The following is a 25,953-nucleotide window of genomic DNA, read 5'->3' as shown; positions in this document are numbered from 1 at the left end:
AGATCGATGTCGTTTTCGAGTGAATTTCCAAACCGGTCAATTTTTCACCGCTTTAATGCGACCGTGACGATAAATGAACTCCAAGCTTGCTCACGAACGGGAACAGAGGGACGGGAGCTGGTATAAATACACAGCAGCTTTCTGCTTTTCGAACGAGTTTAACTAAAAGCTCCTAGTGGAATTTCCGCAGATATTGGACCGTTAAACGTCGAAACGAGACGGTGATACAGATACCCCTAAAAAAAAAAAAGAAAGAAAACCGTAGAAACTGCGTCTTATTCTTCAAATTTCCTTCCAACGAGTCGATAATCTAAGGGCGACTTACGTGATTCCAACAACATCCGCAAAATTCACTGGATCGTTTGGAACCGCGTGTAACAACGTTACGATTCACGTGCTCCCCAGATTGACAGCTTCTCTTTGTTCTTCGTTCGCGTACCTTAACGGGTGCACCGTACACGTAGTCGCTGAAACGGCGCCGTGAATGACGCACGATAGACACCCAGTCGATCATTGTGTCGCCGTGGTCGATCTCGTTCGACGTTTATTCGCGTTCACTTTGCACAAACACTTTTAATCGTCCCGAGTTTACAATACCTTTCATTTCAACCACGTTTTTTCCCTTTTCTTTCTTAATTCTATTCACTTTCGTCGCTTCTGCGAATTCACGTCTGTTAACGCTCGAACGGGGATTCGACAGTGGTAATTTTCTTTTGCTTTAAAGATTCAACCAGCGATTCAACGCTGATGAAATTTAGTTGGACAAAATGTCACGTTAATTTTCTCCATTCTCCTCGAAATTTAAGTAAATTCAGTGTTTTAATCGTCGACAGTGTAAAACATCACTTCGTTTTTGCAAAGATTGGACAAACGATGGAGTGGCAAGGGAATTTAGTCGAAGAAAATGTTAGGTCAACGTTCTCCATTCTGCTCAAGATTTAAGCAGACTGTCTACCAAGTTAAATGCTGTTCTACGAGTAGAAACTAGTTCTATTTCTGCTCCTATTATCACGTACCAGCTAACACACTCTCTGTTTACACGTCTCTCTGCAGCGCGATATGTACCCGGATGTGACTCTCCAACTCTCGCCAAACCGTTTCTCCGATACGAAACAAATCACGGAGGCCCGCAGCTGCTGCGAACGTCCAATTTCTTCCAGTCACCGTTCTCCATTCGGCAAACATTCGGTCCGTGCTCCTTTATTCAATCCTTTCAGATGAAACAGCTATAACCTCCTTTCTCCGACCGAAACTTGGACCTCTCGTTCCAAATCTGCGCTATAATGATTTTAATCAAAAATCAAAAAATACCTCCGAAACGTGGAGTCCTCGCGGCAAACGTTCGGTTCCTGCTCCTTCGTTCAATCCTTTCATTCCAAATCCACACAATACAAATTTAATCAAAAATCAAAAAGTTCCTCTTGGTCGTTCAACAAATATCGGCGCTTAATTAACCTTAGAGACACTTGGCGACGAAGAAAGTCGCGCGAGTACAGGCAATTGAGCTAACCGCGAAAAAACCAAGCAGTCCAACGTGAAAGATACGAAGGTTCCATGAGAGAAACTCTGGATAGAAGCGTCGAGAGATAGATAACGCGAAATTTTTTTTTGGCAATTTCTTCAACGATTCAACGCTCGGCAGACAAAGAAGTTGAGCCAAGTGAAAAATGAAATTTAAAGACGGCGGCTGGTCCTTCGCGTGCCCGACGCGTGTCAAAGCTCGGAACGTTAATAAGAAAGAAAAGAAAGCTCGGGAGAAATCTTCACCGATTCGAGGCAAAAATCGTTTGTTCCCGGTTATTTTCATCGTTGTTCGAGCGAAGACAATGTTTGGCTTCCCTCGTTTAATGTGGGGAGAGACTGGCGGTGCACGTGCCACTGGCTCGGAAGAACGAGAACTTCAAAGTGACTAAAACGTTTATGCATTTCCAAGAATATCAAACAACGACGTGAAATTGTTTACAAGAGAATCACGTGCCGCTGGCGTAAAATACATGCACGCGTCACGCGTAATTACACGCAATCTTTGACCAAGAACGCACAAAAGATTCTTTTCTTCACCACGATTTTTCGTTCCAAGTAGATTCCGTTCGAACAGATTCGACGCAGGCTTATTTTCCTTAGCCAGCAGTTTTCCCGGACTATTTCACGCGTGCTCGTTTTATCTCGAGGCTCCTGAAACAACCGATTCCACGCCAGTGTTCCAAGAAAAACAGAAGAGTCTGGCCGAGGTCGGCTATTCGCGTCAATTAATAATTCCTCTCCTTTTCCCTCTCGATACTACCATCCGCGTACTTTCTCATCTACATCTTTCTCTAGATCTACTCTTCTCCTCAAGTATCTCTCACATTTGGAACAGCGTGTAATTCACAGAACGAAACAACAAAGTGATTCAACCGAACCTCTTCGACACTTCCATTCACCGGCACCTCTATCCACGAGTTTACGATAAAATCAACTTATCCGCGATACTCACTCGCGATAAATTACGACACAGGCGCGAGGTTGTAAAAAACGCGCGTGGAAGTGGAATATCGGAAGGGATGGACGTCAGCGTTGGTACTGGCGTGAGGAACTTGTTCGACGTTGATGGTCGGCAGACGTTCTTCGCACTCCGGTCTAATTCCGACACGCTTCTTTTCCACCGGTCTGCTGTGTGTTCCAAGTGAAAACACGCGTATACGAACGAGCGTGATCAAGTCCAACCATTAATCACGTTTTCCGCGTGAACGATTCACGGGAGTCTCGTCAACTCGTAGAGTAGAGCCTCGTGTTCCTTCGTATCGCGAGGCTCGCGTTCGATATGGTTTCGCGATTGATCGACGGTGGGGGATCCTCGACGTTGTAAATATTCTAGACGGACGATGGAGACGTGACGCGGAACGGGAGATCGATGCTAGACGGAGATTGTCTTCGCGTGGAAATTTCTCGGGAAATTTACGCACCGGCCTGATTAAGCAGCCGCTTAATTAAAGTTCGCGCGGTGAGACAGAGGGGGAGAGTGGTTGAGAAGCGGCTGAACGTGAGCACGGCGTTATATCGACGGTTATTTATAATCCACGCAGCCCGAAACGTCGCTATTATTTCATTAACGGCCTTGCTCGAGTGCAATTTCGAGTGGAACGTTTCAACCGAGCGAAAGGTACAATTATTCTTGACAGAGGCCCCGGTTCCGGACAAATTCGTCCAATTGATCGTTCTAGAGGTGTTTATTCTGCACAGTGAGTTGATGAGAATTATCACAACTTTTTCAGTGAAAGTTGTCTGTTATAGGAGGGACCATGTGGTTTTAATGATATTTTTATGAATGAAAGGTGTTTGGTATGAAAAGGACCATCCTATGGTTGTAAGGTTTCTTTTTTTTGTGGAGTTGCTGAAGAGATTTCAAGATCATCTCTGTTTTTGCTAATAAACTTACGTAATTGGCAACATACAATTGATCCAAATATGCAAATGACGCCAGAATTTATCGAAACGCTCCTGTGATCTTGACAGACTTTGCATAATAGATCTCTGCGTTCGTCTTATGGTACTTAGTAACAAATAAATGAAAAAGAATGACTTCTTTAATATCGATCAATTTTTATTAGAAAATTTCTTTTTCCTCTACTTTCGTCGATCCAGAGATATTATCAAAGTGGTAATTGTTATCGGTCCACCCCGTATAAGTTCCAAGTTTAAGCCGTTTAAAGCGCGAGCTTTCGATGCGAGCTTTCAAAGTTCACAGAATTATAGAAGAAGTTATAATTAGGATCGGTAGAGTTTTTTCTAATCGCCGGAACAGTTTAAAAGTACGAGGGGAAAAATCGACGAAAAAACAAATGTCGAGTGAAAAAACGAAACGAGTATAACTGTGTTATACCCAGGGGAATCGACTATTTAACGAAAATTTGTGAAATCTGTCGAAGCAATGGTCACGGTGAAAACTAGCGCTCCCGGAAACGGATTAAATAACCAACGATCGCGCGATTGCATTTTATCAAGCTAATCAGGTCGATTAAATCAAATGGAATATATTATACACGGCTGGGTCGAGCAGTTTCTCCACTTCATTTGCAAACGCGAGAGTCGGCGCGAAACGGCATTGATAATGCAGTCACGCTGATTTCTCGTATAATTTACAAATTGTCTCGCCGCAGGCGTGTCTCTCCCGCGGTTTTACGTGCAATCATCGACTTTGTGACGCGATGTCCATCGTTAATCGGCGAAATGCCGTGTAAAATTCAACGCGAGGTTTCAATTACGACAGTGAATTGGGGAAACAACTAAAAAAACTAAATCGAATTATCCTTCTTCCCGTGTATGTATTCTATCCCTCGCGAATCAATCCGAAACGTATTACTCGCGCGTTCTTCGTACAATCCAACTCTGCTCGAAATGAATTCGAAAACGCCGCACAATGGATTTTGTGCAGCGTGTCTCCCCCAGGACACGCCGTGGCTTTCGCGGAGGAATAAGCAGACAGACGACAGGGCAGCGCGGCGAGTTGTATCTCGAGGCAAGGATAATGCATCTCTCCTTTTTTCCGCTCCGTTCGTCACGGAAATGAGAAAACGAAAAGGGACGGGGCGGAAAGTCGCTGCATGGAAAATTATATAGTCTGTCCTTGATGTAAAACAGATTAATTTCTGTTCTTGCTGTGTCTCGAAGAGAGAGAGAGAGGAGAGTCGTTTTACTGTAGTGAACGGGAGAAGCGTGTAATAACGTGGGTTGAAAGACCCCATTTAATGTAAGAGGAGCACTTCTATTAACGATCCCTTTGTTAACACCGTAGTCTTTAATATAAATTCAGATGGGAGAAGAATGTCGTGACGTGGGTTGATAATGGAATATCGGTGATTGCTAAATTACCGACAAGTATTCCACGCTCGGGTTACATGGGGATTATAAGGGAGAAACGCGTCGGTAAAGTAGGAAGCTTCACGTTTACAACGATGGTTTGCAGGGACCTGACAGATCTCGCTATTGCCAACCGAGGTTTGTAAATGATGGATCAATTTGATCGACCCAATTATATATTGCCAAATTTGAAAGATTATATTGTTATCTTTAGTCAGGTGTATGTATAATTTCTTCTTTTTTTTTTAATAATTTTGAAGTTAAAATTTGTGCAGAATATCGTTGGTGGGATTAAGTTGATTCTCGAGTTAGCGTGACTTGGTGGAAACATTTAAAGACGACAGAGACCAGAATTAATTCTCACACGACATTATTTACAGACTTACGAACCTGAGTTTCGTCTACGTGGTCCGGAGCTTCTGGACTGGCCGACTTGCGGCCATAAATGTTCGACAGAGTCTGGTTCACCGGGAAGTCTGGACCACCCTGCAATAACCACACGATCTAAAAACATCTCTACATGCCCTTTAGACGAGAAAACGATACGTAGACCCGGTAAACTCTGCGCTTCTCTTTTAAAAAGTTAAATCTATTGTAAAATTAAACGATAAATTGCATTACACAGGGTGTGTTATGTTAAAATAATCAATACGACTCCTTCTGTCATCTCGGTAACAGATTAAACATGCACACGATAATTAAATTCTCCGAAATTCATTATTTAGCGGTGTTCACGGGTTGTCTGACCAGTGACGGTCCTTATCTACTGATCCCTTAAATATTCGCTTTCAAAATTCACGCAATTACAAGTTCGAAATCGTGTAAAATTTAATATACCACGATTCAGCGAACCAGTTACATTCTGACAAAAGTTCATTTCACGAAATACATGGGTAATTTCAAAAATTATTTTTATTTTTCGACATAATTCGCTTTAACGTCGATACACAGGGGATAAAGATGTTTCAAAGATATTGTAGCATTACGAAACTCCGGTTCGTATCATTTTTGTATCATATTGTATCATTTCTTCGTCTGACAAGAATTTCTTTCCACAAAGGGATTTTTTTAACTGTGAGAAGAGACGGAAGTCAGAGACGGCTAAATTTGACGAACGATGCTTCGATTTCTGCTTCGGGAACGTGAACTCTAATTCGCTTCTGATCAATTATTAGCACAGAATAAAGGAGCACATTTTTTCAAAACAATTGTGTACGAAATTATAATTTCCATCGATATTTCCAACAAATCTTTAAATCTGATAAAAAAAAACCTAAGCGTCTTCTCATTCCGCAACAGTTTCCTATTTTCTCTCTTTTTCGGTACGACCATTTCCTCGGATTTTCGTTAAAATTTTTTTTCACTTTCCGCACGAACTTATGGGGCGACCTAACACATAATAGAACGATTCAACGTACTATAGAAATTCCTCTAACAACCAAAACTCTCCGATAACCAAAAAATTTCAGAACTCCCATTATACCTCGCTCTGACAAATTTTCAATTGTCCCAAGTAACGCTAAATTCCCGACAGTTGAGCTTAAAAAAAGATAAGTATCTCGCAGAAAATCTCGCGATAACCGGTGTACCAACGAGTTACTCGACGAGCAAACGAGGCCAAGATTTAATTTCTGGATCAATTAGCTATTAAGCCTTAACTCGATCCCTGGTCGCAATTTAAACTTCTCGCCCCGGCTCCTTGTTTCCTCTAGCCGTCTTTGTCGCGTTCTAGCCACCCCTCGTCGTACCGTTTAACGCTCGTTCGATCTCTCGGCCAGGAAGCTGGCATAGGAAGCTCGAGGTGGGGCGGGGAGGGGAGAGCTGGAGAGGCTGGGAAGGCGAGCAAATAAATAGAGCCGGTGAGACGCAAAGTCAATTATCGTTCAGCGGGAGCTGATGGAAGTTCCGTCGGTACTGTGCGCTTACACTGCGACCGCGTTAAACGAGCCAAACGGAATTATTCATGACGAACTTTCGATGCACAGGTGTGTTTAACATCCCGCGCCACTTTTCCTAGACCTGGCCTAACCCACGCCGTACACTCTTTATCAAATATGCTCTATTGCCGCTGTCGTCCCCGTTCCACGCTGTTTGTTTCTGCCGAGACCCGTGCACAACCGTTCTCGCTCGTCACTTTGTTGTTCACGTGTTGTTCACGAACGTGTCGGGAATTTCCTCGTTACAGTATCTGACACGTTATTGGTGCAACGTTTGGAACCGGTGTAACGTTGGAAACTACCTTCTAATTTCCCGAGAAACACACTTTGCACGTTTATATAGATTTTTTGTACAAATTTGTGTGTACAGAATATTAAGGGTTTGACAGTGTTTGGTACCGTGATCTTATTTCTCGGTTGGAAGATATCACGATGGATGTTTCCCTATTGGTTGTTTAGTTTTAGGTTAAACTACGTTGTTCGGTTTTTTAATATGTACACTCCGTACACGCTCTGCTTCTCTCCGTACATATTCAGGTTTCGGGCTTGCGAAAGCTACCTTTATACATGTTTTCGTAGCTGCTAATTCGGAAAAAGGGCCAATCAACGCCTTTCCTAGAAAAAGGCCTCTTTCGCGAACCCTTATTGGCAGGTAGATAGAAGCGATGCAAGTCAACGGTGGGGGTGATCGGTCGCGTGGTTCGTGTTGAGGACACGACAGACAGCATTAATAAAAAAAGAAGTGTAATTTTTGGGGAATGGATAAGAAAAACTTCGACGCTAGATCTTTTTATCTGATTGATGACGAAGGTGGATAAATTGGTGATAGATTGATACTATTGTAGTTTATTAAAGTATGTTGGATTTTAAATCTCCCGCCTTAATTAGAGAACGTCAATAAAGTATCGCCTATGCAATGTGTTTCTTCTGAAATCTCTCGTGATATTCTGCAATTTCCACAATTAAAGTAGTAAATCTACATTTCAGGCATGTTTTATATGTGAAAGCTGGCGAACTGAACGACAGCTCGTTAAACAACAGAGCGATCTTATTTTACTCCAAAATCGAAATACGAGTTTCTTATCCCCCGGTCAGACCTCCACGAACCTCAAGCACAGCGTCCACCATACAATTTCCAAGCTGACAGAGCGGCAGCATGGTGTCACAGTGATGAAGACAGACCCAAGGGGCGAGCGAACCTAACGGTACTCAAGTGCCTGTCACCTCGTGTCTTTAAGTCTCGTCAATCGCCATTCTGTGCTTAGAAATGGACGCTAGGAAACATTTCTCCATCCTCCAAACATTTGCCTAGCTTACGCACGTGGTAAGAAAGAAAATCGAACGAACAGTGGTTCCCGCGAAGAAGAGTCACCGAAAAGTATCATAAATGGAGCGTCCCTAACATAAATCCGCAACCCTAACAGTCTATCTAAGCAAAGAAGTACGACGCTGCGAGCTCAATTTTTGTATCTCCTCGCGATTTACCTTCCTCCTCGAGCCGTTTCCACGATAAATTCACCGCATATTTCATTCTCCTCGATATTGCATACGTTCCACCCTGTTACAATCGATGGCGTTTAACCCTCCGCGAATTTTATCAGAAACTCCGTTGAACAGCGGCGAGGAGGAGGAGGAAAGAAAGGGATTTTCGCCGCTGCGGGAAGCGATAAGAAGGGATTGGGAGAAAAATAAAGGGGAAGGGTCAAGATCGATCTATCCGGGAAATGTAAACGAAAGACCACTTTCTGCTTCGGCTGTGCTGTTCGAGAAAAACGGTAAACCTCGAGACGTGGATACGCGTTTGACAAGCGGGTTCGAGAGAAAACGACCACGATGTTGCTAGACGTATTTTGATTTTCCACACGCGCGTGTATACATATATCGAGAGAGAGAGAGAGAGAATGTGTGACAACGATGTATTTGAATCACGCTTATCCACGCGTGCAAATCGAAAGAAAATACGACGCGGCGGCGGCCAAATGAGTTCCACGCTCGTTCACCACGCCCGGTATTTTTCCCGTTTACAGGATATTATATCAATTCCGCGTGATGCACGGCCCGGGGAAAATTCGAATTGAAATTACGGATGAAAAACTCGCTCGTGGATGCTCTCGCGTTCCGGATATATCGCTCGCTCGGCCCTGCGGTAATTGGAAACCACGCCGGTGATCTTCTCTTAATTTCTGTTTTACAACCGGGGAAAAACAGAAATTAAAGACACTTGATACTTTTTAAACGGACGGTGAAATATCGATGCTCCTAGTGCATAAAGAGAATCATTCCGCGCTGCGAAATCTAATTAATCGTACGATATTGTGTCTGAATAATTTCTCGCACGCGTAAATTTCACGGTCCGACGTTCCCGAGGGATGAAAATTTCGATATTCGAACGGAACGGTAAGACAGTAAGTAAGAGTGGATGAAACGAATCGTTCTGTAGAAGATGTAATTAACCGAGCGAATGAAATCGCTGATTAATTTACTCCCTCTCTCATAGGTGGAAATAGAAGGAACCGGATCGAGGACACGGTTTGAATCTCGATCGAAGTTCCGTTGCGGCGGCGGGTGGTTCGCTATTGTTTTCAACGCGGTAGCTCTAAATTTATCTTGGCGAAAGTTTCACTCGGCCAGGCGGTACGGTGGTGCCTTCATTTCGATGCATCCGAAGAGTTCCTCGATCTCGAGATTTCAAACAGAGGCGCGCGCGTACCGCGAAACGTTTGCCGAAGACTCGAGACTCGGTCTCATCTTCGAATAAACGAACTCAAAGCACAAGTGCTTTTCCAATCCGTCTTCCCTCCTTGCCTGGCTATATACAGGATCACGCGTGGCCTTCTTCGAACTATCTAGGCCAAAAATAATCAACGAGGTAGAAACGATACGGCAGAGAGTGTAACGTGAAATGTTGCAGGTTTAATCAAGCGATTACTCGAGTGTCGAACAGCTCTGATTCTTCTCGTGTTAATTGAAAATTTGTAGAATTTTTGGTAAGTTACATTACCAGAGTAATTTAAGGGTAATTTTGAGGGGAATTTCAGAAACGATTTGAATTCTTTCCTGGAAAATATTACTTTTGAATTGAACAGCGAATGGAAATTAGTGCAGTTCGTCGAGATTAGATTTAAACACCAGACTTCATCGCTTAACACGTTCGTTACCATGGTTCTGTTGAAGCTTGGTCCTCTACCCTTCCAATTATTTTGATCTCCATTCGTAATATCTATATTTCTACCAATTTTACATATTACGATGGAAGCTAGCACTTATACACAATTAATATTCATTAAATACTCAAACTGTGCATTTTCTATGGTGTATTATATGTAGATCACACGATTTATCATCAATCAGACATATGTGACTCTTGGTAGCGAACGTGTCACAGTATTTGTCAAGGCGTAGCCCGAATGGTTGACATATACTACTTAAACATTCACTTAATTCCATACCCACTACCAATCGTCAAAGAACAACAGACCATAACAGATAAATGGAATTAGCCATTCTCGAAAACGACCCTTTAACCCCTCTAAATTCGACAACATTAGAACTTTCGAGCGATGCATGCCTGTTGGCATACTACTCGCGCCTGATGACAGTTTGACCGTAACTACTGGCAGCTGGCGTTCACCTAGTCGCCTCGGTTGAACCGCAAAGCGTCAGTAGTATCCCCTGGCCAGCAGGTTCGCGTCTAGCCTCTTGTACGCGGGTTCAACGGATTTCGTAGCAGTTGGGCATTCCCGATAATCCTCGTTCCTTCGTTCGACCCTTCTAATCGCTTCGTCCCTCCTCTCGCTACAAATTCTGCGGGCCGTCTCCGAGAGCCGCCTCCCCCAACTTTCCATGTAAATAACCATCGAACGTTTCCAGACACACCGAAAGGGATGGATCGATCCTACGGCTGGCGTATTAGCCAGTCTCTGTATCGAGTTGTTTCAGAAGGCACGATTCTACAACGTACATACACATACATACATACGTTCCGGAATTTGGGTAGAAATTCCGCCGGGTGGAAGCATTTTATCGATCCTTCTCCGTGGGCTCTATAGTTGAGAAATATTGGGGAAACAGGGGAATTCCCCAACTTTCAATTACTTGATAGTTCGATGCAAGCGTACAGTTACATTTTTCATCGCGGCGCCGCCGCGCGATGGCTTCTTTCCCTCGTCGAAGAGAACGAGGCAAATGTTCGATGCATAGAGAGAGAGAGAGAGAGGGGGGAAGAGGTGAGTATTGGTATTTTGATATCGAAATATTTGATCGGTGGAAATGGAATTTTAGAAACATGAATGGGCCGATTTCGATACGATGCTCAAATCTGATACACAATGTCAACCCTTTCTACACACGAAATTCTCCAAATTCTACGAATAATTGAAACCATGTCGAATAAAAATGGAACGTTGTAAACGTTGAAATAAAAATAAGAAAAACCCTCTTAAAAGATCTTACCAACGAAATCTATCGGCACTTCTCCAACACCGAACACACATTCTCCCCTTTTTCCCCGGCAATTTTCCACCATAGCTTTACACGCTTCTTACATCACCTACAGCCGACCTCCTCGTGCCGTCGGTTTCTCCGTTATCGATCCCCCTTTGTGCACGCCGCTCAAAGAAGCCACTCGATAACAATCAATTGGAAGCTCGGTCGTTATCGAAGCTCCGTCCAACGAGGGATCGAAACGTAATAAAATCCCACTCGCGCCTCTCGTGAATCCCCGGCTTGGTTGGCTCGTAAAAAGACGTTTTCGTCGATTCTTGCCACGATGATCGAATACGTGGATTCGCGGTCGCACCGCGAACAGCAATTTTCCTTTTTCGATCGCGACACCTGTCCCCTTCTGTCCCCCTCTACGCCCCCTTCGCCTGTCCTTTCGACGACGTTAAAGCTGGCGCGAGATCGTAGGTGCCAGCAGGAGCTACTCGAACCGACGGAAACGGATACTTCCGGTTGCTCGCATTGCGGCTCCGTGGCACGTACATCTCTATCCACCCCTCCGGCGGCGAGGAACGTATATATCCAGTTCGATAACTCGAAAACTCCACCTTCGAACTAGCCAGACTTTTGCAGTCGATGACTACGAGCTGCGTCCAAGACGTGTTTGCATGGAAAACTGAGATGTATAGGTAGAGGGGTTCTAGAAGGATTAATAAAGAGTTGTTGGGTAGTTTGATAAGATCGTGGGTGAATTTTGTTGTGAAATTTAGACGAGCATTGTGGGAACGTTGGGTTGTGGGTGATTTGTGTGTAGAAGTGTATTCTTCGCGACTGGATTTGTGTAATTGATTCGAAGCTGCCGAGTTTCTATCGAGCTGCCAGAAAAATGGAAGAAGGTCTTAAACAATGATGGAAATTATTTCGATGATAGATCTGCTTTCATTATTTTCGAATAAAACTTTGATTGTATCCTAAAGTCCGAAAGATTGATACTTCAACAGCAATGTGAATTTTGGAAAGCACCGAGATCACTCTGTGCTTCTGTATCGTAATTTTGTAGAAGAAAAAGGAATACAGCGATTACACAAATTATTCGAATAATTAAACATTTTTTATTCCCTATGGCTCTGATAAAGTGAAGAAAGGGTATTAATTTGGCGTATACCTCAATTTTGAAGAAAGGAGTCTGGCTCTAGCAATGCGAATTTTGGAAAACACTGAGAGCACTCTGTACTTGAGAATCAGAGCGAGTCTGCGTAGTTCTGTGTCGTAATCTTATAGGAGAAAAAGAATACAGCGATTATACATGAGATAGTACTTCAATTGAAGTAAATGTTTTTCATTCCCTGACTGTGATAAAGTAACGAAAGAGCAGTAATTTGCTGTGTAACTCAATTTCGAAAAATGGAGTCTGGCTGCAAAGTACAGAACTATTATTCAAATCACTCTCAGTTCAGTCTTTTCTTTCGCAAAAACCTTCAAATAGTCTCGCAAACTCTTTCTCTCGAGTCTAGACTCTCGCTTTCAACTTGAAATTCTGAATTGCCCGACGCGCCTCTTTTTCACAACCGTTTACCCTCGCATCCACACATTTCTTCTCTTTCTATTTCTCCGTTCCTTTCGCTCTATGCAAATATTCCTAAAAGACATTTTGTCACGTCCACCGAAAAACCCCGAGTGGCCGTGCAACTCTCTTTCACACCATAATTTCACGCATTCACTCCAAACACCTTTCTCTCGCACTTCCATCGCTTTCGCCTAAACATTTACTCAAAAAATTCCATCAAAGCCGCTATATCATCGCGGTAAAATTTCTTTCGTTTTCCATTCGAATATTTTTCACTTTCGGCGCAAATCTATGGGACGAACAGCTACTACTCAAGTGTTTACAAGGAAATTGCAAGGTTTCTCTACCGCGTAGAGTTGGTACGAAGTGTATCATAACGTTACACCCTTCTTTCTTGCGCTCCGCGGTATTAGCGAATTGAAACAGTTACTGCAAATTGAAGGAGACGATAACGCGCGTTCAACTATTGGCAAATTGCATTTGATGGTTCCGCGATTGCCACTTGGCTAGGGACCAATTGTACCAGATCTATTATACCGATGCATAATTAATGTCTGGGCACAGTGGCCGATAATATTCATCGATAGCTGGTAATTTCGGTAATGAAAATTACAGTGTTTTCCTCCGTATCCCTCCTAAGTATCAAACCTACGAATACATCGGCAAAAACTTGTAATCTACGTCAACCGAATATTTCTGCGACCGACAAATTCCATTTAAACATTCCGTCCTTCACTTCAGAATTCTAACATCAATTTCTTCGACGTACGAAAAATATTTTGGGTGGATGAAAATCACGGATGAAAATATTCGAAAATTCGTTTCAATTCGTCCGTTCGTAATTTTTTAAACCTTCCCCCGTATTTTCCTCGCATGACCTTCGTTCCTCGATGTCGAGGAATTTTTTCAAAAAATTCTCCAGGAAAATGTGCGCCGGAATTATACTTGGAAAAAATTTGCGGGGGGAGGCCACGGTTCACGGAGTCTCGCGAGCATTTTACTTTCAACGAGACTTCCGTCGAGATTTTTCGAGTATCCCGCCGCGGAGGGTTCGCCGTCGTTACTGTAAGAATAAAATAAGGGGGTTTATTTCTTCTATATTCTCCGATCGAAAGCGCGGCGGGGCCGAATTGGAAAGGTTTCGAGGGCGGATTCGGCTCCTTTTACGATCGCCCGCTACCTTTATGCGCCTTTATGCGCTGCAAAAGACCATACGTATCCTTAATACTCCTTTTTTCGTGGCGGCATTCAGCCGTTCGAAAATGAGATTCCTTTGTACCGCCTTTTTACGCCGATAATTTTCCGACTCCCGAATTGTCCGCCGCCTAGGCCGGCATTCAGAAACCCTATGGAGTTTCGTTATCGTGAAAATCGAGTATTCTTCGTTTATACCACTGAAGAACCTTCGAAACGAATCTACTAATACCTCTGCACTATCTGTACAAGGTTTAAAACTCGCGCAGTTAACGTCCGAGCAGTTTCAATTTAAACGATCGAATCAATTCCTTAGACCTTCTTTTGCGCTTAACTATAACCTACATTTTTAATCGAAAAATCCTCCACGCTGAATTTAATACGGTTTACAATATTCCAGAGAAAATTAGGAAGACTCTAAGTCTACGTTCTACTTATCACAATTCGCCTACTTGAACGTTAATTAAACGAAAAATAAATCACCAAGCGTCGATCGAGGAATGACCCTTTTATTTCCAGGAAGAACGAGCTTCGAAGGGAGGGAAATTATCAGGGAAACTAAGCCACGGGGCGTCAATCAAGGGAAAAAGCCCGAGTCCCTTTTATTCCGACGAAGAGAGCCGTTCGCCTGGACAGAGAGTCGAGCGTACGAGCTTTAATGTTAATAGACACCCTGTTCACCCCTATCTGGGCGCGTAACTTGCGTATCGAACGAGGACACACTCTTCGTTGCGCGACACGTCGATAATCCCGGCCAGCGGTGCAGCACACCGGGCTTTACAGCGTGGAGAGGCGCGGCACGGACACCCTGGCTGAAACTAATTTCGCTGGATAGCTTCAGGGGTCATTCGACGCCACCAAGAACGTAACACTTTTATCGCGAGATGAAAGGGCCCCGCCTTCTGGACCCGATGAAACGAAATACCGTCTCGCGGGGGCAGGGTTTCACGGGTCAAGGAGTTTTCCAGCGTCGACGTCCTCGTGTCGCGTTTCGCGCAAGAATTCCCACTTTTCGGAGTCGGACCAATTTTTTTATACCCCTCCAAACCACCCTTTTCACTTCGATCCTGCCTAACTTTCCTCCTCGTCGTCGTCTTTCTCCCTAACTGTAGTTCACTTCTCGGTTGTAGCTTGTTCTTCAATTTTTTTTTGGAGAGAGCGGTGTTGTTCGAAATTTGTAACGCTACAGCTTGATTTATACTTGTGATACACTTGGAAATTTCTGGAGCCTACAATTAGACAGGTGGCAGCGGTAAACCTATAATTCCGTTGCCGAAACCAGATCTCCCTTATTGACTTTATTGCCTAAGATACTCGCCAACTTATCACTCTCTTTTATCAAACATATCCCTACCTAGAGTCCATTTTCCGTAAATCCCACCTTCCGTCAACTGACATTTTCTAAACTTTCCGCCAATCACGATCGACAGTCGAAACACACCGATAATCACACCGATAATCACACCTTCTCCAACTTTCCCATACCATTTTCCGTAAATCCCACCTTCCGTCAACTGACATTTTCTAAACTTTCCGCCAATCACGATCCCATAATAAGACAACAACATTCGAAAAAATATCTGTCTGTCTTCGTTCATGCTCTGTAATATCTACGTCTCTCGCGACCAGAACCATCGTGACATTAGAATAAAATTACACTTTGTTAACAGTGGAAAACCGACGGAAAAATTTGGAGGCACTCAAACGGGAATCGAACCCGGGACCTTCGGCTTAGCAAGCCGAGACGTTGCGCACTACGCCAACTACTTCCCCTCTATTTTCCCTGGTCAGTTTCCTATTTGGATATAGAGTTAATACAACAGTTAAAAGAAGAGTGTCGTTCAATCCGAATTCGTCTTTCCTTACTAAAGTGAGGCAAGTCACCGTTCGAAGAAAGTTCAAATCAACGCGATGTACAGGTGTAACGTAGAATCTCCGTGTAACACTCGCAGTTCAGCTAAACGTAGCAATTACCGCGATTCGATCTGACAATTCCGTTCGTTCTGTAATTACGCGAAAACGGTGGAAAATAATACGAAAAGGAGTAGCTGCGAAACGAGACGCACTCCATCGCCTGTGTAAGTTATTACCGCGTCTTAAGGAGGAAAACCTAGAAGGGTGGAAAGTGTGGGCACCGTGGAACACCGCTTGAACCATCTACGCGTGCTACGCGCAGACACACACAGAAGGCGTTGCGTCTCTACTTTGTAACGGTGCACATAACGACCTCATTATCAACCACCAGCTGGTTGTTCCTCGCGTTGCTATTAGCTCTTGGCTATTTATTCACGCTTTTATTAAGCTCACTGGGCTCAAGCTTGTTCGCGTGTCGCGAAATTTCCAAGTTCCACCTGGCCTAACCAATTCCATCCCCTCCATCTCGTTAACGCATCGTTATTAAGCACGCGAGAGAGATTATATCCGTTAATCGATCGATATTGTTTTCGATGGCAGTTTAATCTTTACGGTTTATAAACCTGGACCGAGCGTTTTCCTTTAATGAGATGCATAGCGTTCGACGCGATTCGCGCGGCAGGTTCACGTCGATAAGACTTTCCCGGGGAAAAGTTAATTAGAAGCGAAGATAACTATCTCGCTCTCTCTCTCTCTCTATCGTAAGCATAATGAATTTCCTGTGGAACAGGTCAGTTCGCCATAACAGTAGACGGTGTGCATCGATCGAAATTACGATTGTCGGTCAACTAATTGTAAGCTTCCTCCGCAATCCTGCGGAATTACGATTCGATGTAATCTTCGCTGATTGCCAATGCTACTAGTTCCAAGCTTCTATTTACAATCGACGGTTGATTCTCTCTCTCTCTCTCCCCTTGCGTACAGAATAGATCGTCGAATTTTTCCACGGATAATTTCAATAATCTACCGTCTTAGAAAGAAAAAAAGAAAATCACTATCTTCTCCTAACCGAATCGTTAAAAGCTTCCAGTTCGCTTCACGAATTGCTTCCACCTACGGACTCGTAACCTTGCGCAAATCGTTCCAATTCGCAACCATTACGAGGAACGATCAAAGGAACGTTAAAACGAACCCGTAAAATCCCTGATTGATCACTGTCCATCGATCGACTTCGTTCCCACCGGTTCGAACCCGCGCGGAAGCTCGAGATGAAATGGGACAGGGGACAGCTTTATGATTCCATCGAGCAGAGCGAAGAAGCTCGTTACGAACCAGTGATTCGACCGTCATAAACTCTTACCCAAACTCGCCCTTTATCAAACTAAAGGAACGGAAGAAGAAGAAGAAAAAATGGGGAGAAAAATTCAATCTCACCCTAACTTATTCCACACACACTGTGCGTGTGTGTGTGCCTACCAATCACCATTGGAGTCTCGTTTTATTAGACACCTCGAACGATGCTACCTCGTAACAGCCGATCCAACTTCTGCCAGGTAGAACTCCGGGTCTCTGTTAGGAAGCGACGAAACGCGGCAGACACGATCTTAGGTCGAATTTAAAATTCAGAATAACCCGTGGCGTTCTGAACGCTCGTGAATAACGGACGGTAACGATCACAATATATATTCTTCCGAAGTGGCAACGGAACGGGACAGGTTTATGGGTTCATCGATCGCCGGTGACGCCGAGGCCAGGCGATATAGGCTCGAGATTGAGGCCACCGGCCCCTAGAGCGAGTAGAGCGGCGCAATATAACGTCCTGGGGTGAAGTCGTTGTCATGACGTTCGCGGGACAAGCGTGTACAGGCGCGGCTCGTACTCTTGGCCGATGCTCGCCCCTTTGTAAGCCGATGAAAGGAAGTCACGCACCGGCACGTGACCGGATATAGCGAACAGGTCACGGCGAGTGCATTCTGAACACCCCTTTCTCTCTCTCTCTCTCTCTCCTTGTCTCCTTTCACCCCTCTTTGCTTTTGCTTAGTTCCTTTGTCTGCGACTCTATTCCTTCTCCCTCTTTCTTCTACGTCTTTTTTCCATGGTTGCGTTCCGTCTGTACTGCTTGTTCACAGGGTGTCCTATTAAGTTGGAGAGGGTATAAATTGAATCGGAGTAAATTTTATTATGGATTTTCAGCAGCGGGGAAATTCGATTTATTTCGTTCGTTGGGTAGTTTGGATTCTTTTTACCGTGGCAGGAGTTTGGTAGTGAGATTAGGAACGCCAGATTGTTAATTAAGGAAGCATCGTCCCACGGGAGATGCTAAGCTTCCCTTTCTATTAGCATGTCCCTGTGTGCCATGTATCTGGCTTCTCGATGGCGGACGGAGTTACCATCTTCGTGATGAATACGAGCTGAATTCCTGGGTACTGGAGTAGATCGACAGGTGTGAGGGAATTCCTGTCGATTTTCGAGTAAATAAGTCAATTTCGTGCATTCGAGTGTACTTTGACAATTCGTCGTTTTCTGGCAATTTGAAAATTCCATTTCGTCAAAAATTTAGTATTTTTCTTGTTTTCTTTTGCGCTTAAAGTTTACGTACGCCCCCTTCTTGGTGCAAGAAAATCTTCCATTCTCCAACCAGTAGCTAATTGCAAAGAACAGACTTTCGGAAAAAATAATGTTTCGAAGCACTATCTGTCGAAAATCGTCCACGAACTTCCCGAACAAGTTAAGAAATTCTAATAAAATCGTTCTACGGTATATGAAGAGCTCGAAATCTTTTATATCTTTCTCTCGCGCTGCCAGACCCAGCGGAGCACCTCTCGAAAGCTCAACGATCCTCAGATTTCCGAGCCACCTTGTGTATTTATTTCTCTGTCCCCTCTGCTTCACCCCTTTCTCCTTCTCCCTCAATTGTCCCTTTTTCCACTTCTCGGTACCTTGTTTTTCCGCCAGGTTTCTACGCCTCCCGTCGTGCCCCGCACCACACCTTCTGAATTTCTTCTACGTTTCTGTTTCTCTATTTAACTGCTTCTCATTGTCCAGCTCCGTTCCGTCCCCTTTGTTTTCCTTTATCTCAGCCGGTCATCCCCTTTTTATCCCGCTCGCCGTCCTCCTACGGAACCGCCCCGGCTCTGTTGACCCGGCCCCAACGTCGAATCCCCTTGATCTATCTCGTGGTATTCGATCTCAAAGCGCCACGCAACATTTCACCCTCGGCACGGACTTCCCTTGGTACGTGCGCATGTGCTACCATCCCCCCGGTAGTATACTATGTACAAAACGTCAGCGTTCTACGGCGACGGAAAAGTCGTGTCGATGGCAATAAACGTTGCGGAACTTTGTGGAAGCAATTCCAGTACATACAGGAACATACAGTATGTACGAGCGAAAGGTGGATTCCTTCGAGTGTTTCTAATACAATTTATACTATTATTTTGAATTTACCGGGGAAACATTTGGTAGTGTGTTCTATCGTTCGACTGAGGACCTTTGGGCACTTGAACTTTGTGAAATATGAAATTTGATATACGAATGTATGCAAGAAATATATGAGATATGTAACGGGTAGGTTGAAATTGTGCCTTTATGATGGAAGCTTTGCTATTGTAATTTTTTGAATTAGAGTTCAACATTTTTTACACCCTTAGCAAATTTTTTCCTCGAAAATTCACTACTTTTGTTTATTATTTTTAAAAATTTTTGTATGAGGAAATCTTATTGTTACCGGAGGAAACTTTAGTATTCTAATTTAAATTAGAATAAGTACGTTTTCAAAATTTTTCACCCTCTTAACAATTTATTATTATCTTTCTTCCCGCAGTGATCTTCTAATGACAGACATTCAGCCGAGATAAGCGCTGTTTCAGCGTAAACCGTTCCGGTCAAGTCACACCGAAATTTTCAATCCGTCCTTCCTAACTGGCAACTCGGAAAATGTACACTTGCAAATTTCACCGGGCAATCGTTCAAGCCCGCTGTTTCGATCCAGTGTACACACAGCTTCCATCCCGAATATTGCATGACGTTGCATTAATTCACACTGCCCTTTGAGAAATGGAGCAAAACAAAATTCGAACAGAGAAAAACCCAATGCAGCGTGAAAATTTGAAAACCAATCGAAAAAGACCGGAGAATCTGAATTCTTCAACGAAGCATCAATAATTTCTTCATTTTTTTTTTTTTCTTCGATGTACGTGCAAAAAAAAGAAAACAGTTTTCACGATAAATAAAATCTCTGTCGGGCTTCACAGGTGGAAACAATCGAAGCAGGAATTCGACCTTCTGCACGCGACGTCGTATATTCGGAATTCCGTTGAGTTGGCGGACGCGCAGCGCCGGGACGCCAGGGCGTCGTTGCAACGGTGGCTGGTCGCAGTTGTTGATGTAACGCAACGCGTACATAGGAACGAAATCGATGAACGAGCATCGAAACGACTCCGGGTTGGATTAAACCACGCATATCTGGCGTCCATTGCAGGTTGCTGCACTGCCAAATATTTCTGTCGGCAACGAGCACGGCAAAGACACTGAAATATGACCGGTGCGGCCACGCTACTGGATTGTAAAATCTGGATATATCATGCTGGAATAAATGGCTCTGCTACAGATATTTCGGATATGTTTCATTGTGAAAAATAAAATAAAAGAACAGGGAGCACAGGGTGGAGAAGGGATCGAGAGTGTCTGGGCAATAGCGTGAAGTATTATTTTTTTTTCTCCGAATGTTTCATAGTTGTCAGGGTTCGTGATTGTGAATTGTGTTGTAGTTCCAAGTTTTTCGGTTATTGAAGGACATTGATGTACTTCTTCCTCCATCTTGCGTTTTGTGAAAATATTGCCGGGGAATTCGTACGAATTTTTATAGAGATTTACTGGGAGCTTTTTGATCGAGTGCTTGAAATTAGGATGAAAACGAAGAGTGCATTGCTACTCAAAATTTCAGGTGAACGACGGTTCGTCAGAATGATTGAAATGTGTGATAAAATAGAGGAAAAGCGAATCTGTGCTTGCCAGAGCATAACTTTATCGTACACAGACGATTAACACCAAAGTGAAAAGGAAATTGTTGCACCAACGTGCTTCACCTTAAGTATCGAAGGTGTAAGGCGCAACAGAAGTCCTAATTAAACTGCACATCTGTAAGAGGCACACTCATCGGATACACCAGAATTTTTCATTAAGCTTCCACGAACGAGGAACACACTATGATTATGCGAGGCGCTTCGAATCAAATTGGCCGCGAGTTCACGAGTTGGCCGGAAGTTACTTCGGAACACGAGAACGTGCTTCGTTTAGCAGATTACTACGTTCTCGAAACTCAGCCATACTGGCTGCTTTCGCCTCGACTTGGTCGATCTAGCCAAGTCTAGAATTTGAAAAATACATCCCCTCGATTTTCGCGCTCTCCACTTCGAATCGATACGATCTATGGGATGTTGGGAAGTTCCTTGGGAACGATGATGTACGAGTGGCAAACGGATGGTACGGACTTTAAAGCTGACCAAATCTCTTTAAAGTATCCACAAAGTAACGGGAAAAGCTCTTCTCTCTCTCTTTCTCGAGAAACTTTCGTTTCGTGTCGATCACTCGAAAGGATTCCCATCCACGATTCTCTCTACGTAAACTTTTCACCGTTCGCTTCTCCAAGGAACTAACGTTTAGTTTACCGATAGACGACTCGACAACACGGCGAGTACCATGGAAGATTTAAACAGCCTGTTGTGCGTTTAAGCCCCTTCGAAACCGCCAGGATGACGGCTCGACTGGACTAATTACCCACTACGGTACACCTAAATCCAGCCTCTGTTCATGGATCAATAACGAACTTCTGCTCTGGGGATCTACGATTCGACCGGCCGGCGAATTTTCCGGAAATCCTCAAGGATTTGATACTCAATGGCTGGAGGATTATGCGGTGATTGGATGTAACAAAATCGTTTCGGATAAATGAAATTTGCAGTAATATCGTAGGGGTTTCAGGGGAATAATTGGCTCACCTTTGACTCTCGATCGCAAACTCTCAACTTTCAATTCTATTCTGTATATTACGTCGCACGCGCCTCTTTCACCCTAATTTATCCTAACGCCAGAGAATTCTCTATTCTTTTCACTCTAAGCAGACATTCTTAACCAATATTCAGTCCATTGCATCGACCATTCGAGCGATCTATATTATCGCGATCTGAACACTCGCAGACGTTCTATCGCAAATTTTTTGACAGTCTCGTGTTCTCAAGTGATCTACCCCAGAAACTCTTCTCTCGCACTTCTGAGACTCCAAAGACACCTCCCAGAAATATGATCAAAAATATGCTCGAAGAACAGCAGTACAGCGGGCACAGAAAGTTCTCAACAAGACTGATATAAGTGAGGAGAAATGTACAGGGTGTTCCATTCAACGTCGAGTCAACTAACTTAACGATGTTTTGCAAGACCGCGAGTTGTTTTGACAGTTCGTCTAACTGCTTCTGCAGCCAGGTCTTGGTTTCGAGATCGTAGACATGGGAAACCAGTCGAGAGTGAACTCGCGAGTAATAATTCCTCTTGGTGGAAACAGATCTCGCATAAACTACCGTGCGTAGCCGTGTTTCATAAAATTTCCAAAGCACATTTCCGTCTCGTGTATCACGAATATACTACATCCTCCCACTCGTAACAACTTCACGCAACTTCGAAAAGTTATCGTTACACTCGAGATGTACGTTTCGATATCAACGAAATTACAGTGTCCCGTTTGCATCTGGATAAAATTTCATTTCTCGAATTTTCGAATAAACACGTCACAGCTAGAAAAATCGTCGTTCACTTTACGAGACGCCGACAACGTGTCGTAGCTTGCGAAATTGTTCCTTTCGATCCTCGATTTCCTATTCCTTCTCTCCAGCGACGTGTCCGAGGCACGTCGTCCCGTAAAAATGAACGGAAAGACGGACAAGAATACGCTGATAAGGTCGAAATGCACGTCGCAACGGCGAAGAACTGCCCGGAGGTTCCGACGATATGAAAAGTCGAGGGGAAAATCCCGGATTTTTTCTATTTGCTCAATTTTCCTACCGATAAAATGGACATCGTTCTGTTTAATCTGCCCATTGTACGTAACTTTGCTCTAGTTAAACTCGCCTCGAAACATGCAAATATTTCACAAAGCAGACAAACTCACGGACGCGCGTATGTACCTTGGAATTTCTTTTTTTCTACAGCTAGAAAAATTCCTGCGAGATCAGACATCCGTCGTTTCTCGCGAAACAAGGTAAATCCTGGAAATGAAATTTTTCCGAAAAATCGTTTTCTCCTCCGACCGTTTAACAAGTGAACAGATCGCATTTGCATGTTTATACTTTTCAAAGCACGGTTTAATATGCGGTACGCGAATGTAAACACGTGATTTCGCTTGAACATGGAGAGGAATAAAATTCAGCTGTAACGCCGGAAGTAATGCTTTCCTCTCTCTCTCCCTTTTCACCAGTATTGTTTTGACGCGTTACAATTTTAACCGCGTTCTCGCTGCATAATCTACAAACATTCAGCCACGTTTTGCTTTTTTCTCTTCTATTTATCGTCGTGTTTGCCCATCCTGTTTGGTAACACAGGAACCAGAACGTAATAAAAAGCGTCCCAACGAAATGTTAAAACAATTTGAAACGGGTATAAACGTCAATTAACCCAACGCAAAATATTCAGCGAGAGAAGGAAAAAAAACGAAAACAGGGGCACGTGAGGTATTCCTCGCGAATGATTAAATTAATTCACGCGTACCTACATAACAATTTCTCTCGTTCCGATGATTTCTCTCTCTCTCTCTCTCACTCTGCATTATTCATGCTCAGCCCTTAACGAATCAATAATAATCGTGGATCGAGCGGAAACGCGAGAGAAGCCTGAAAATTCATTTTATAAACGCTAGATTTACGTTCCGGCCTATAATCTAGGAGAGGACGGCCGCCATTTCGACGATAATTTTTTTAAACTCATCCCCAGAAACATCGCTGCTCGTGGATTATCGCCGTTTAAACGATCATTTATCGAATTCCAGGGCTTTACGTCGTCGGAGCTAATGCATCATGAATACAACATGTCGATAGTCGAAATAGTGCACTTCCATAATGCATCACACCGTCTCTCGACAAAAGTCGGCCGAGATACTTGCCAGTTACGATCGAAAAGTTAGAGTTTAACGATTAGAAGAGTGTCAACGCTCACACTTTTCTCAATTTTATTTTCTCCAATTATTTCCTGCTTGAATTTGCAACGCCGTGACTTCAATTTTTGCAACAGAATAGAGAGGACAGAGCAATGCGAGGGTTAATTCGTCGAGGAGGAACGATGCGGAACTTGAGAATTCTCACGCACAGTTCTCCGCTCGACCGTGCCCACCGCTATCGATGGAACTTTCTCGAGCCACAGACTCGCGATCTAAATTAAAAATCGGCTGGCCGCGTCGGGAGAAAGAGATCGAGCTGATTCGTTGCACACCGCTCGAGGACTTCGGAATTGCGAGCAATTAACGCGAATTTTCAACTCGGTAATAATCGGCCGTTCGTCGAACAGGGGGGAAAAGCCGAAGGAAAGGGCGGGCGACGAGCCACGTTTCACGCTTCTGAAAGCGAAAAACTTTTGACCCGGTTCGAAGCTCCTCCGTAGGACTCGCAACTTCTGTCGCTCTCCTTCACGGCCAAATTACGTTTCAACTCTTTCTCTCTCCCTCTCTCTGTGCGCGATATCAGCTCTTTTTTCTCCTCCACTCTGCCGCGCGACGCCTGAGAAAGGGGTGGAAAAGTCGCCGAAGAATCGGTGGAAATTTAAATATACCAGGTAAATTCAGAATCCATCGTCGCTGACCCGTGATCCCTATAGAAAGTTCACCGATAAAAATTCTGGAAACGGGTCACTGATATTATTCAATCGTACGCGCCACTTCTTTGCAAAATGTTTTACCTGATTCGCGATAATTACATCGAACGAAAGTTGCCCGCGTGCATTAATCGCGAGGCCTCGCGAAATTACCGTGACTAACGCTCGGAATATATGCGTTCGGTGAAATTGAATTTTCGAATGATACATTTCTAATGGGAGTTTCTGAGAAGAATAGAACAGGGTCTAGTCGAATAAGCGTGGTGAAAGACGTGTGTTACGTCAATTGGAAGAGCTTCCTAGATTTTAAACTTCCGGAAAGTTTTAACCCTCTACCCCTATTATTAAGGCAGTTATCCACCTAAACATCATTTTCATTTCAGACTTCATTTCTTTCGTTCTATCCGGCAGACATTTATGAAAAAAATCTGAGACACTACAGCCAGAGTGTTACACATCTGAGAATTTTTTCAGAATTTTTGAATGAAAAACCTATTTTTAATAAATTAAACAACATTTGAAATGCCAATTTTTATCGAAGTTATCAAACGACTGTATTTACATTTTTACAGTAGAAGCTGCCTGACGTGTTTATTGACTCACAATTTTTTCAGATTTTTTCGAAAGCAGCGTCATAGTTGAAAAAATTAAAAACCACGACTTTTTACCGTTCGGTGCACGTAGGAGTTTTAGAGAGAGAAAAGTAATCGCGATAGTTTTTCATGGAAAAACGTTAGGCTTCGATATAACGTTAAAGGGCTAGACGACAGATTCCCCGGGGAATAAATTGCTTTTTATTGGTCTCTTTCGAGCATATCGGCTCGAACAATTAATGCATATTTATGCGGGGCGCAGGGGACGCGACGACGCGGCGTTAAATAATGCAATTCTATTCAGGCCATAACCGGTCGTACATCAGTAGCAATTCTCGACGCTGGCCCCGACTGTCTCAACCCGGACACCGGTCCATTGTTATAAAATGAAAGTTTAACGACGCGATGGTAAACAAAAGAGGGAAAATTAAAGCCCGGCGTTAAATTCCGACGTGAGCAAAGTGATCCAACCCCGATGAACCGCCCTTCTCACCCCCTGCATCCTTCCATATTCCATCCCGTCGTTCCGAATTTTAAACTACGAAACAGCGAATGTAGATTTGAAAAAGAAATCGAATTATCGTTGATCGTATTTTCGTAATTATGCATATTTCGCGTAACGAGGATTAAAAAAAAAAAAGAAGATTCTCATAAATTGTAAATGCAAATTATTTAA

At 43.6% G+C, this 25,953-nt stretch overlaps 1 protein-coding gene across 1 annotated transcript in view; it reads right to left on the bottom strand.

Moving 5' to 3' along the window:
* Positions 1-25,953, bottom strand: part of LOC108573539 (disks large homolog 4) — a 309,458-nt gene that overhangs the window by 238,283 nt on the left and 45,222 nt on the right. Inside the window, exon 3 of the mRNA XM_017936002.1 lies at positions 5,230-5,325. Within this exon, the coding sequence (XP_017791491.1) occupies positions 5,230-5,325 (96 nt within the window). The remainder of the gene's footprint in view (positions 1-5,229; positions 5,326-25,953) is intronic.

The sequence above is a fragment of the Habropoda laboriosa genome, unplaced genomic scaffold (genome assembly GCF_001263275.1).
Source record: "Habropoda laboriosa isolate 0110345459 unplaced genomic scaffold, ASM126327v1 scaffold148, whole genome shotgun sequence".
Lineage (NCBI taxonomy): Eukaryota > Metazoa > Arthropoda > Insecta > Hymenoptera > Apidae > Habropoda > Habropoda laboriosa.
Note: the sequence above shows the minus strand (reverse complement) of the source record. Positions and strands in the feature narration are given on the sequence as shown.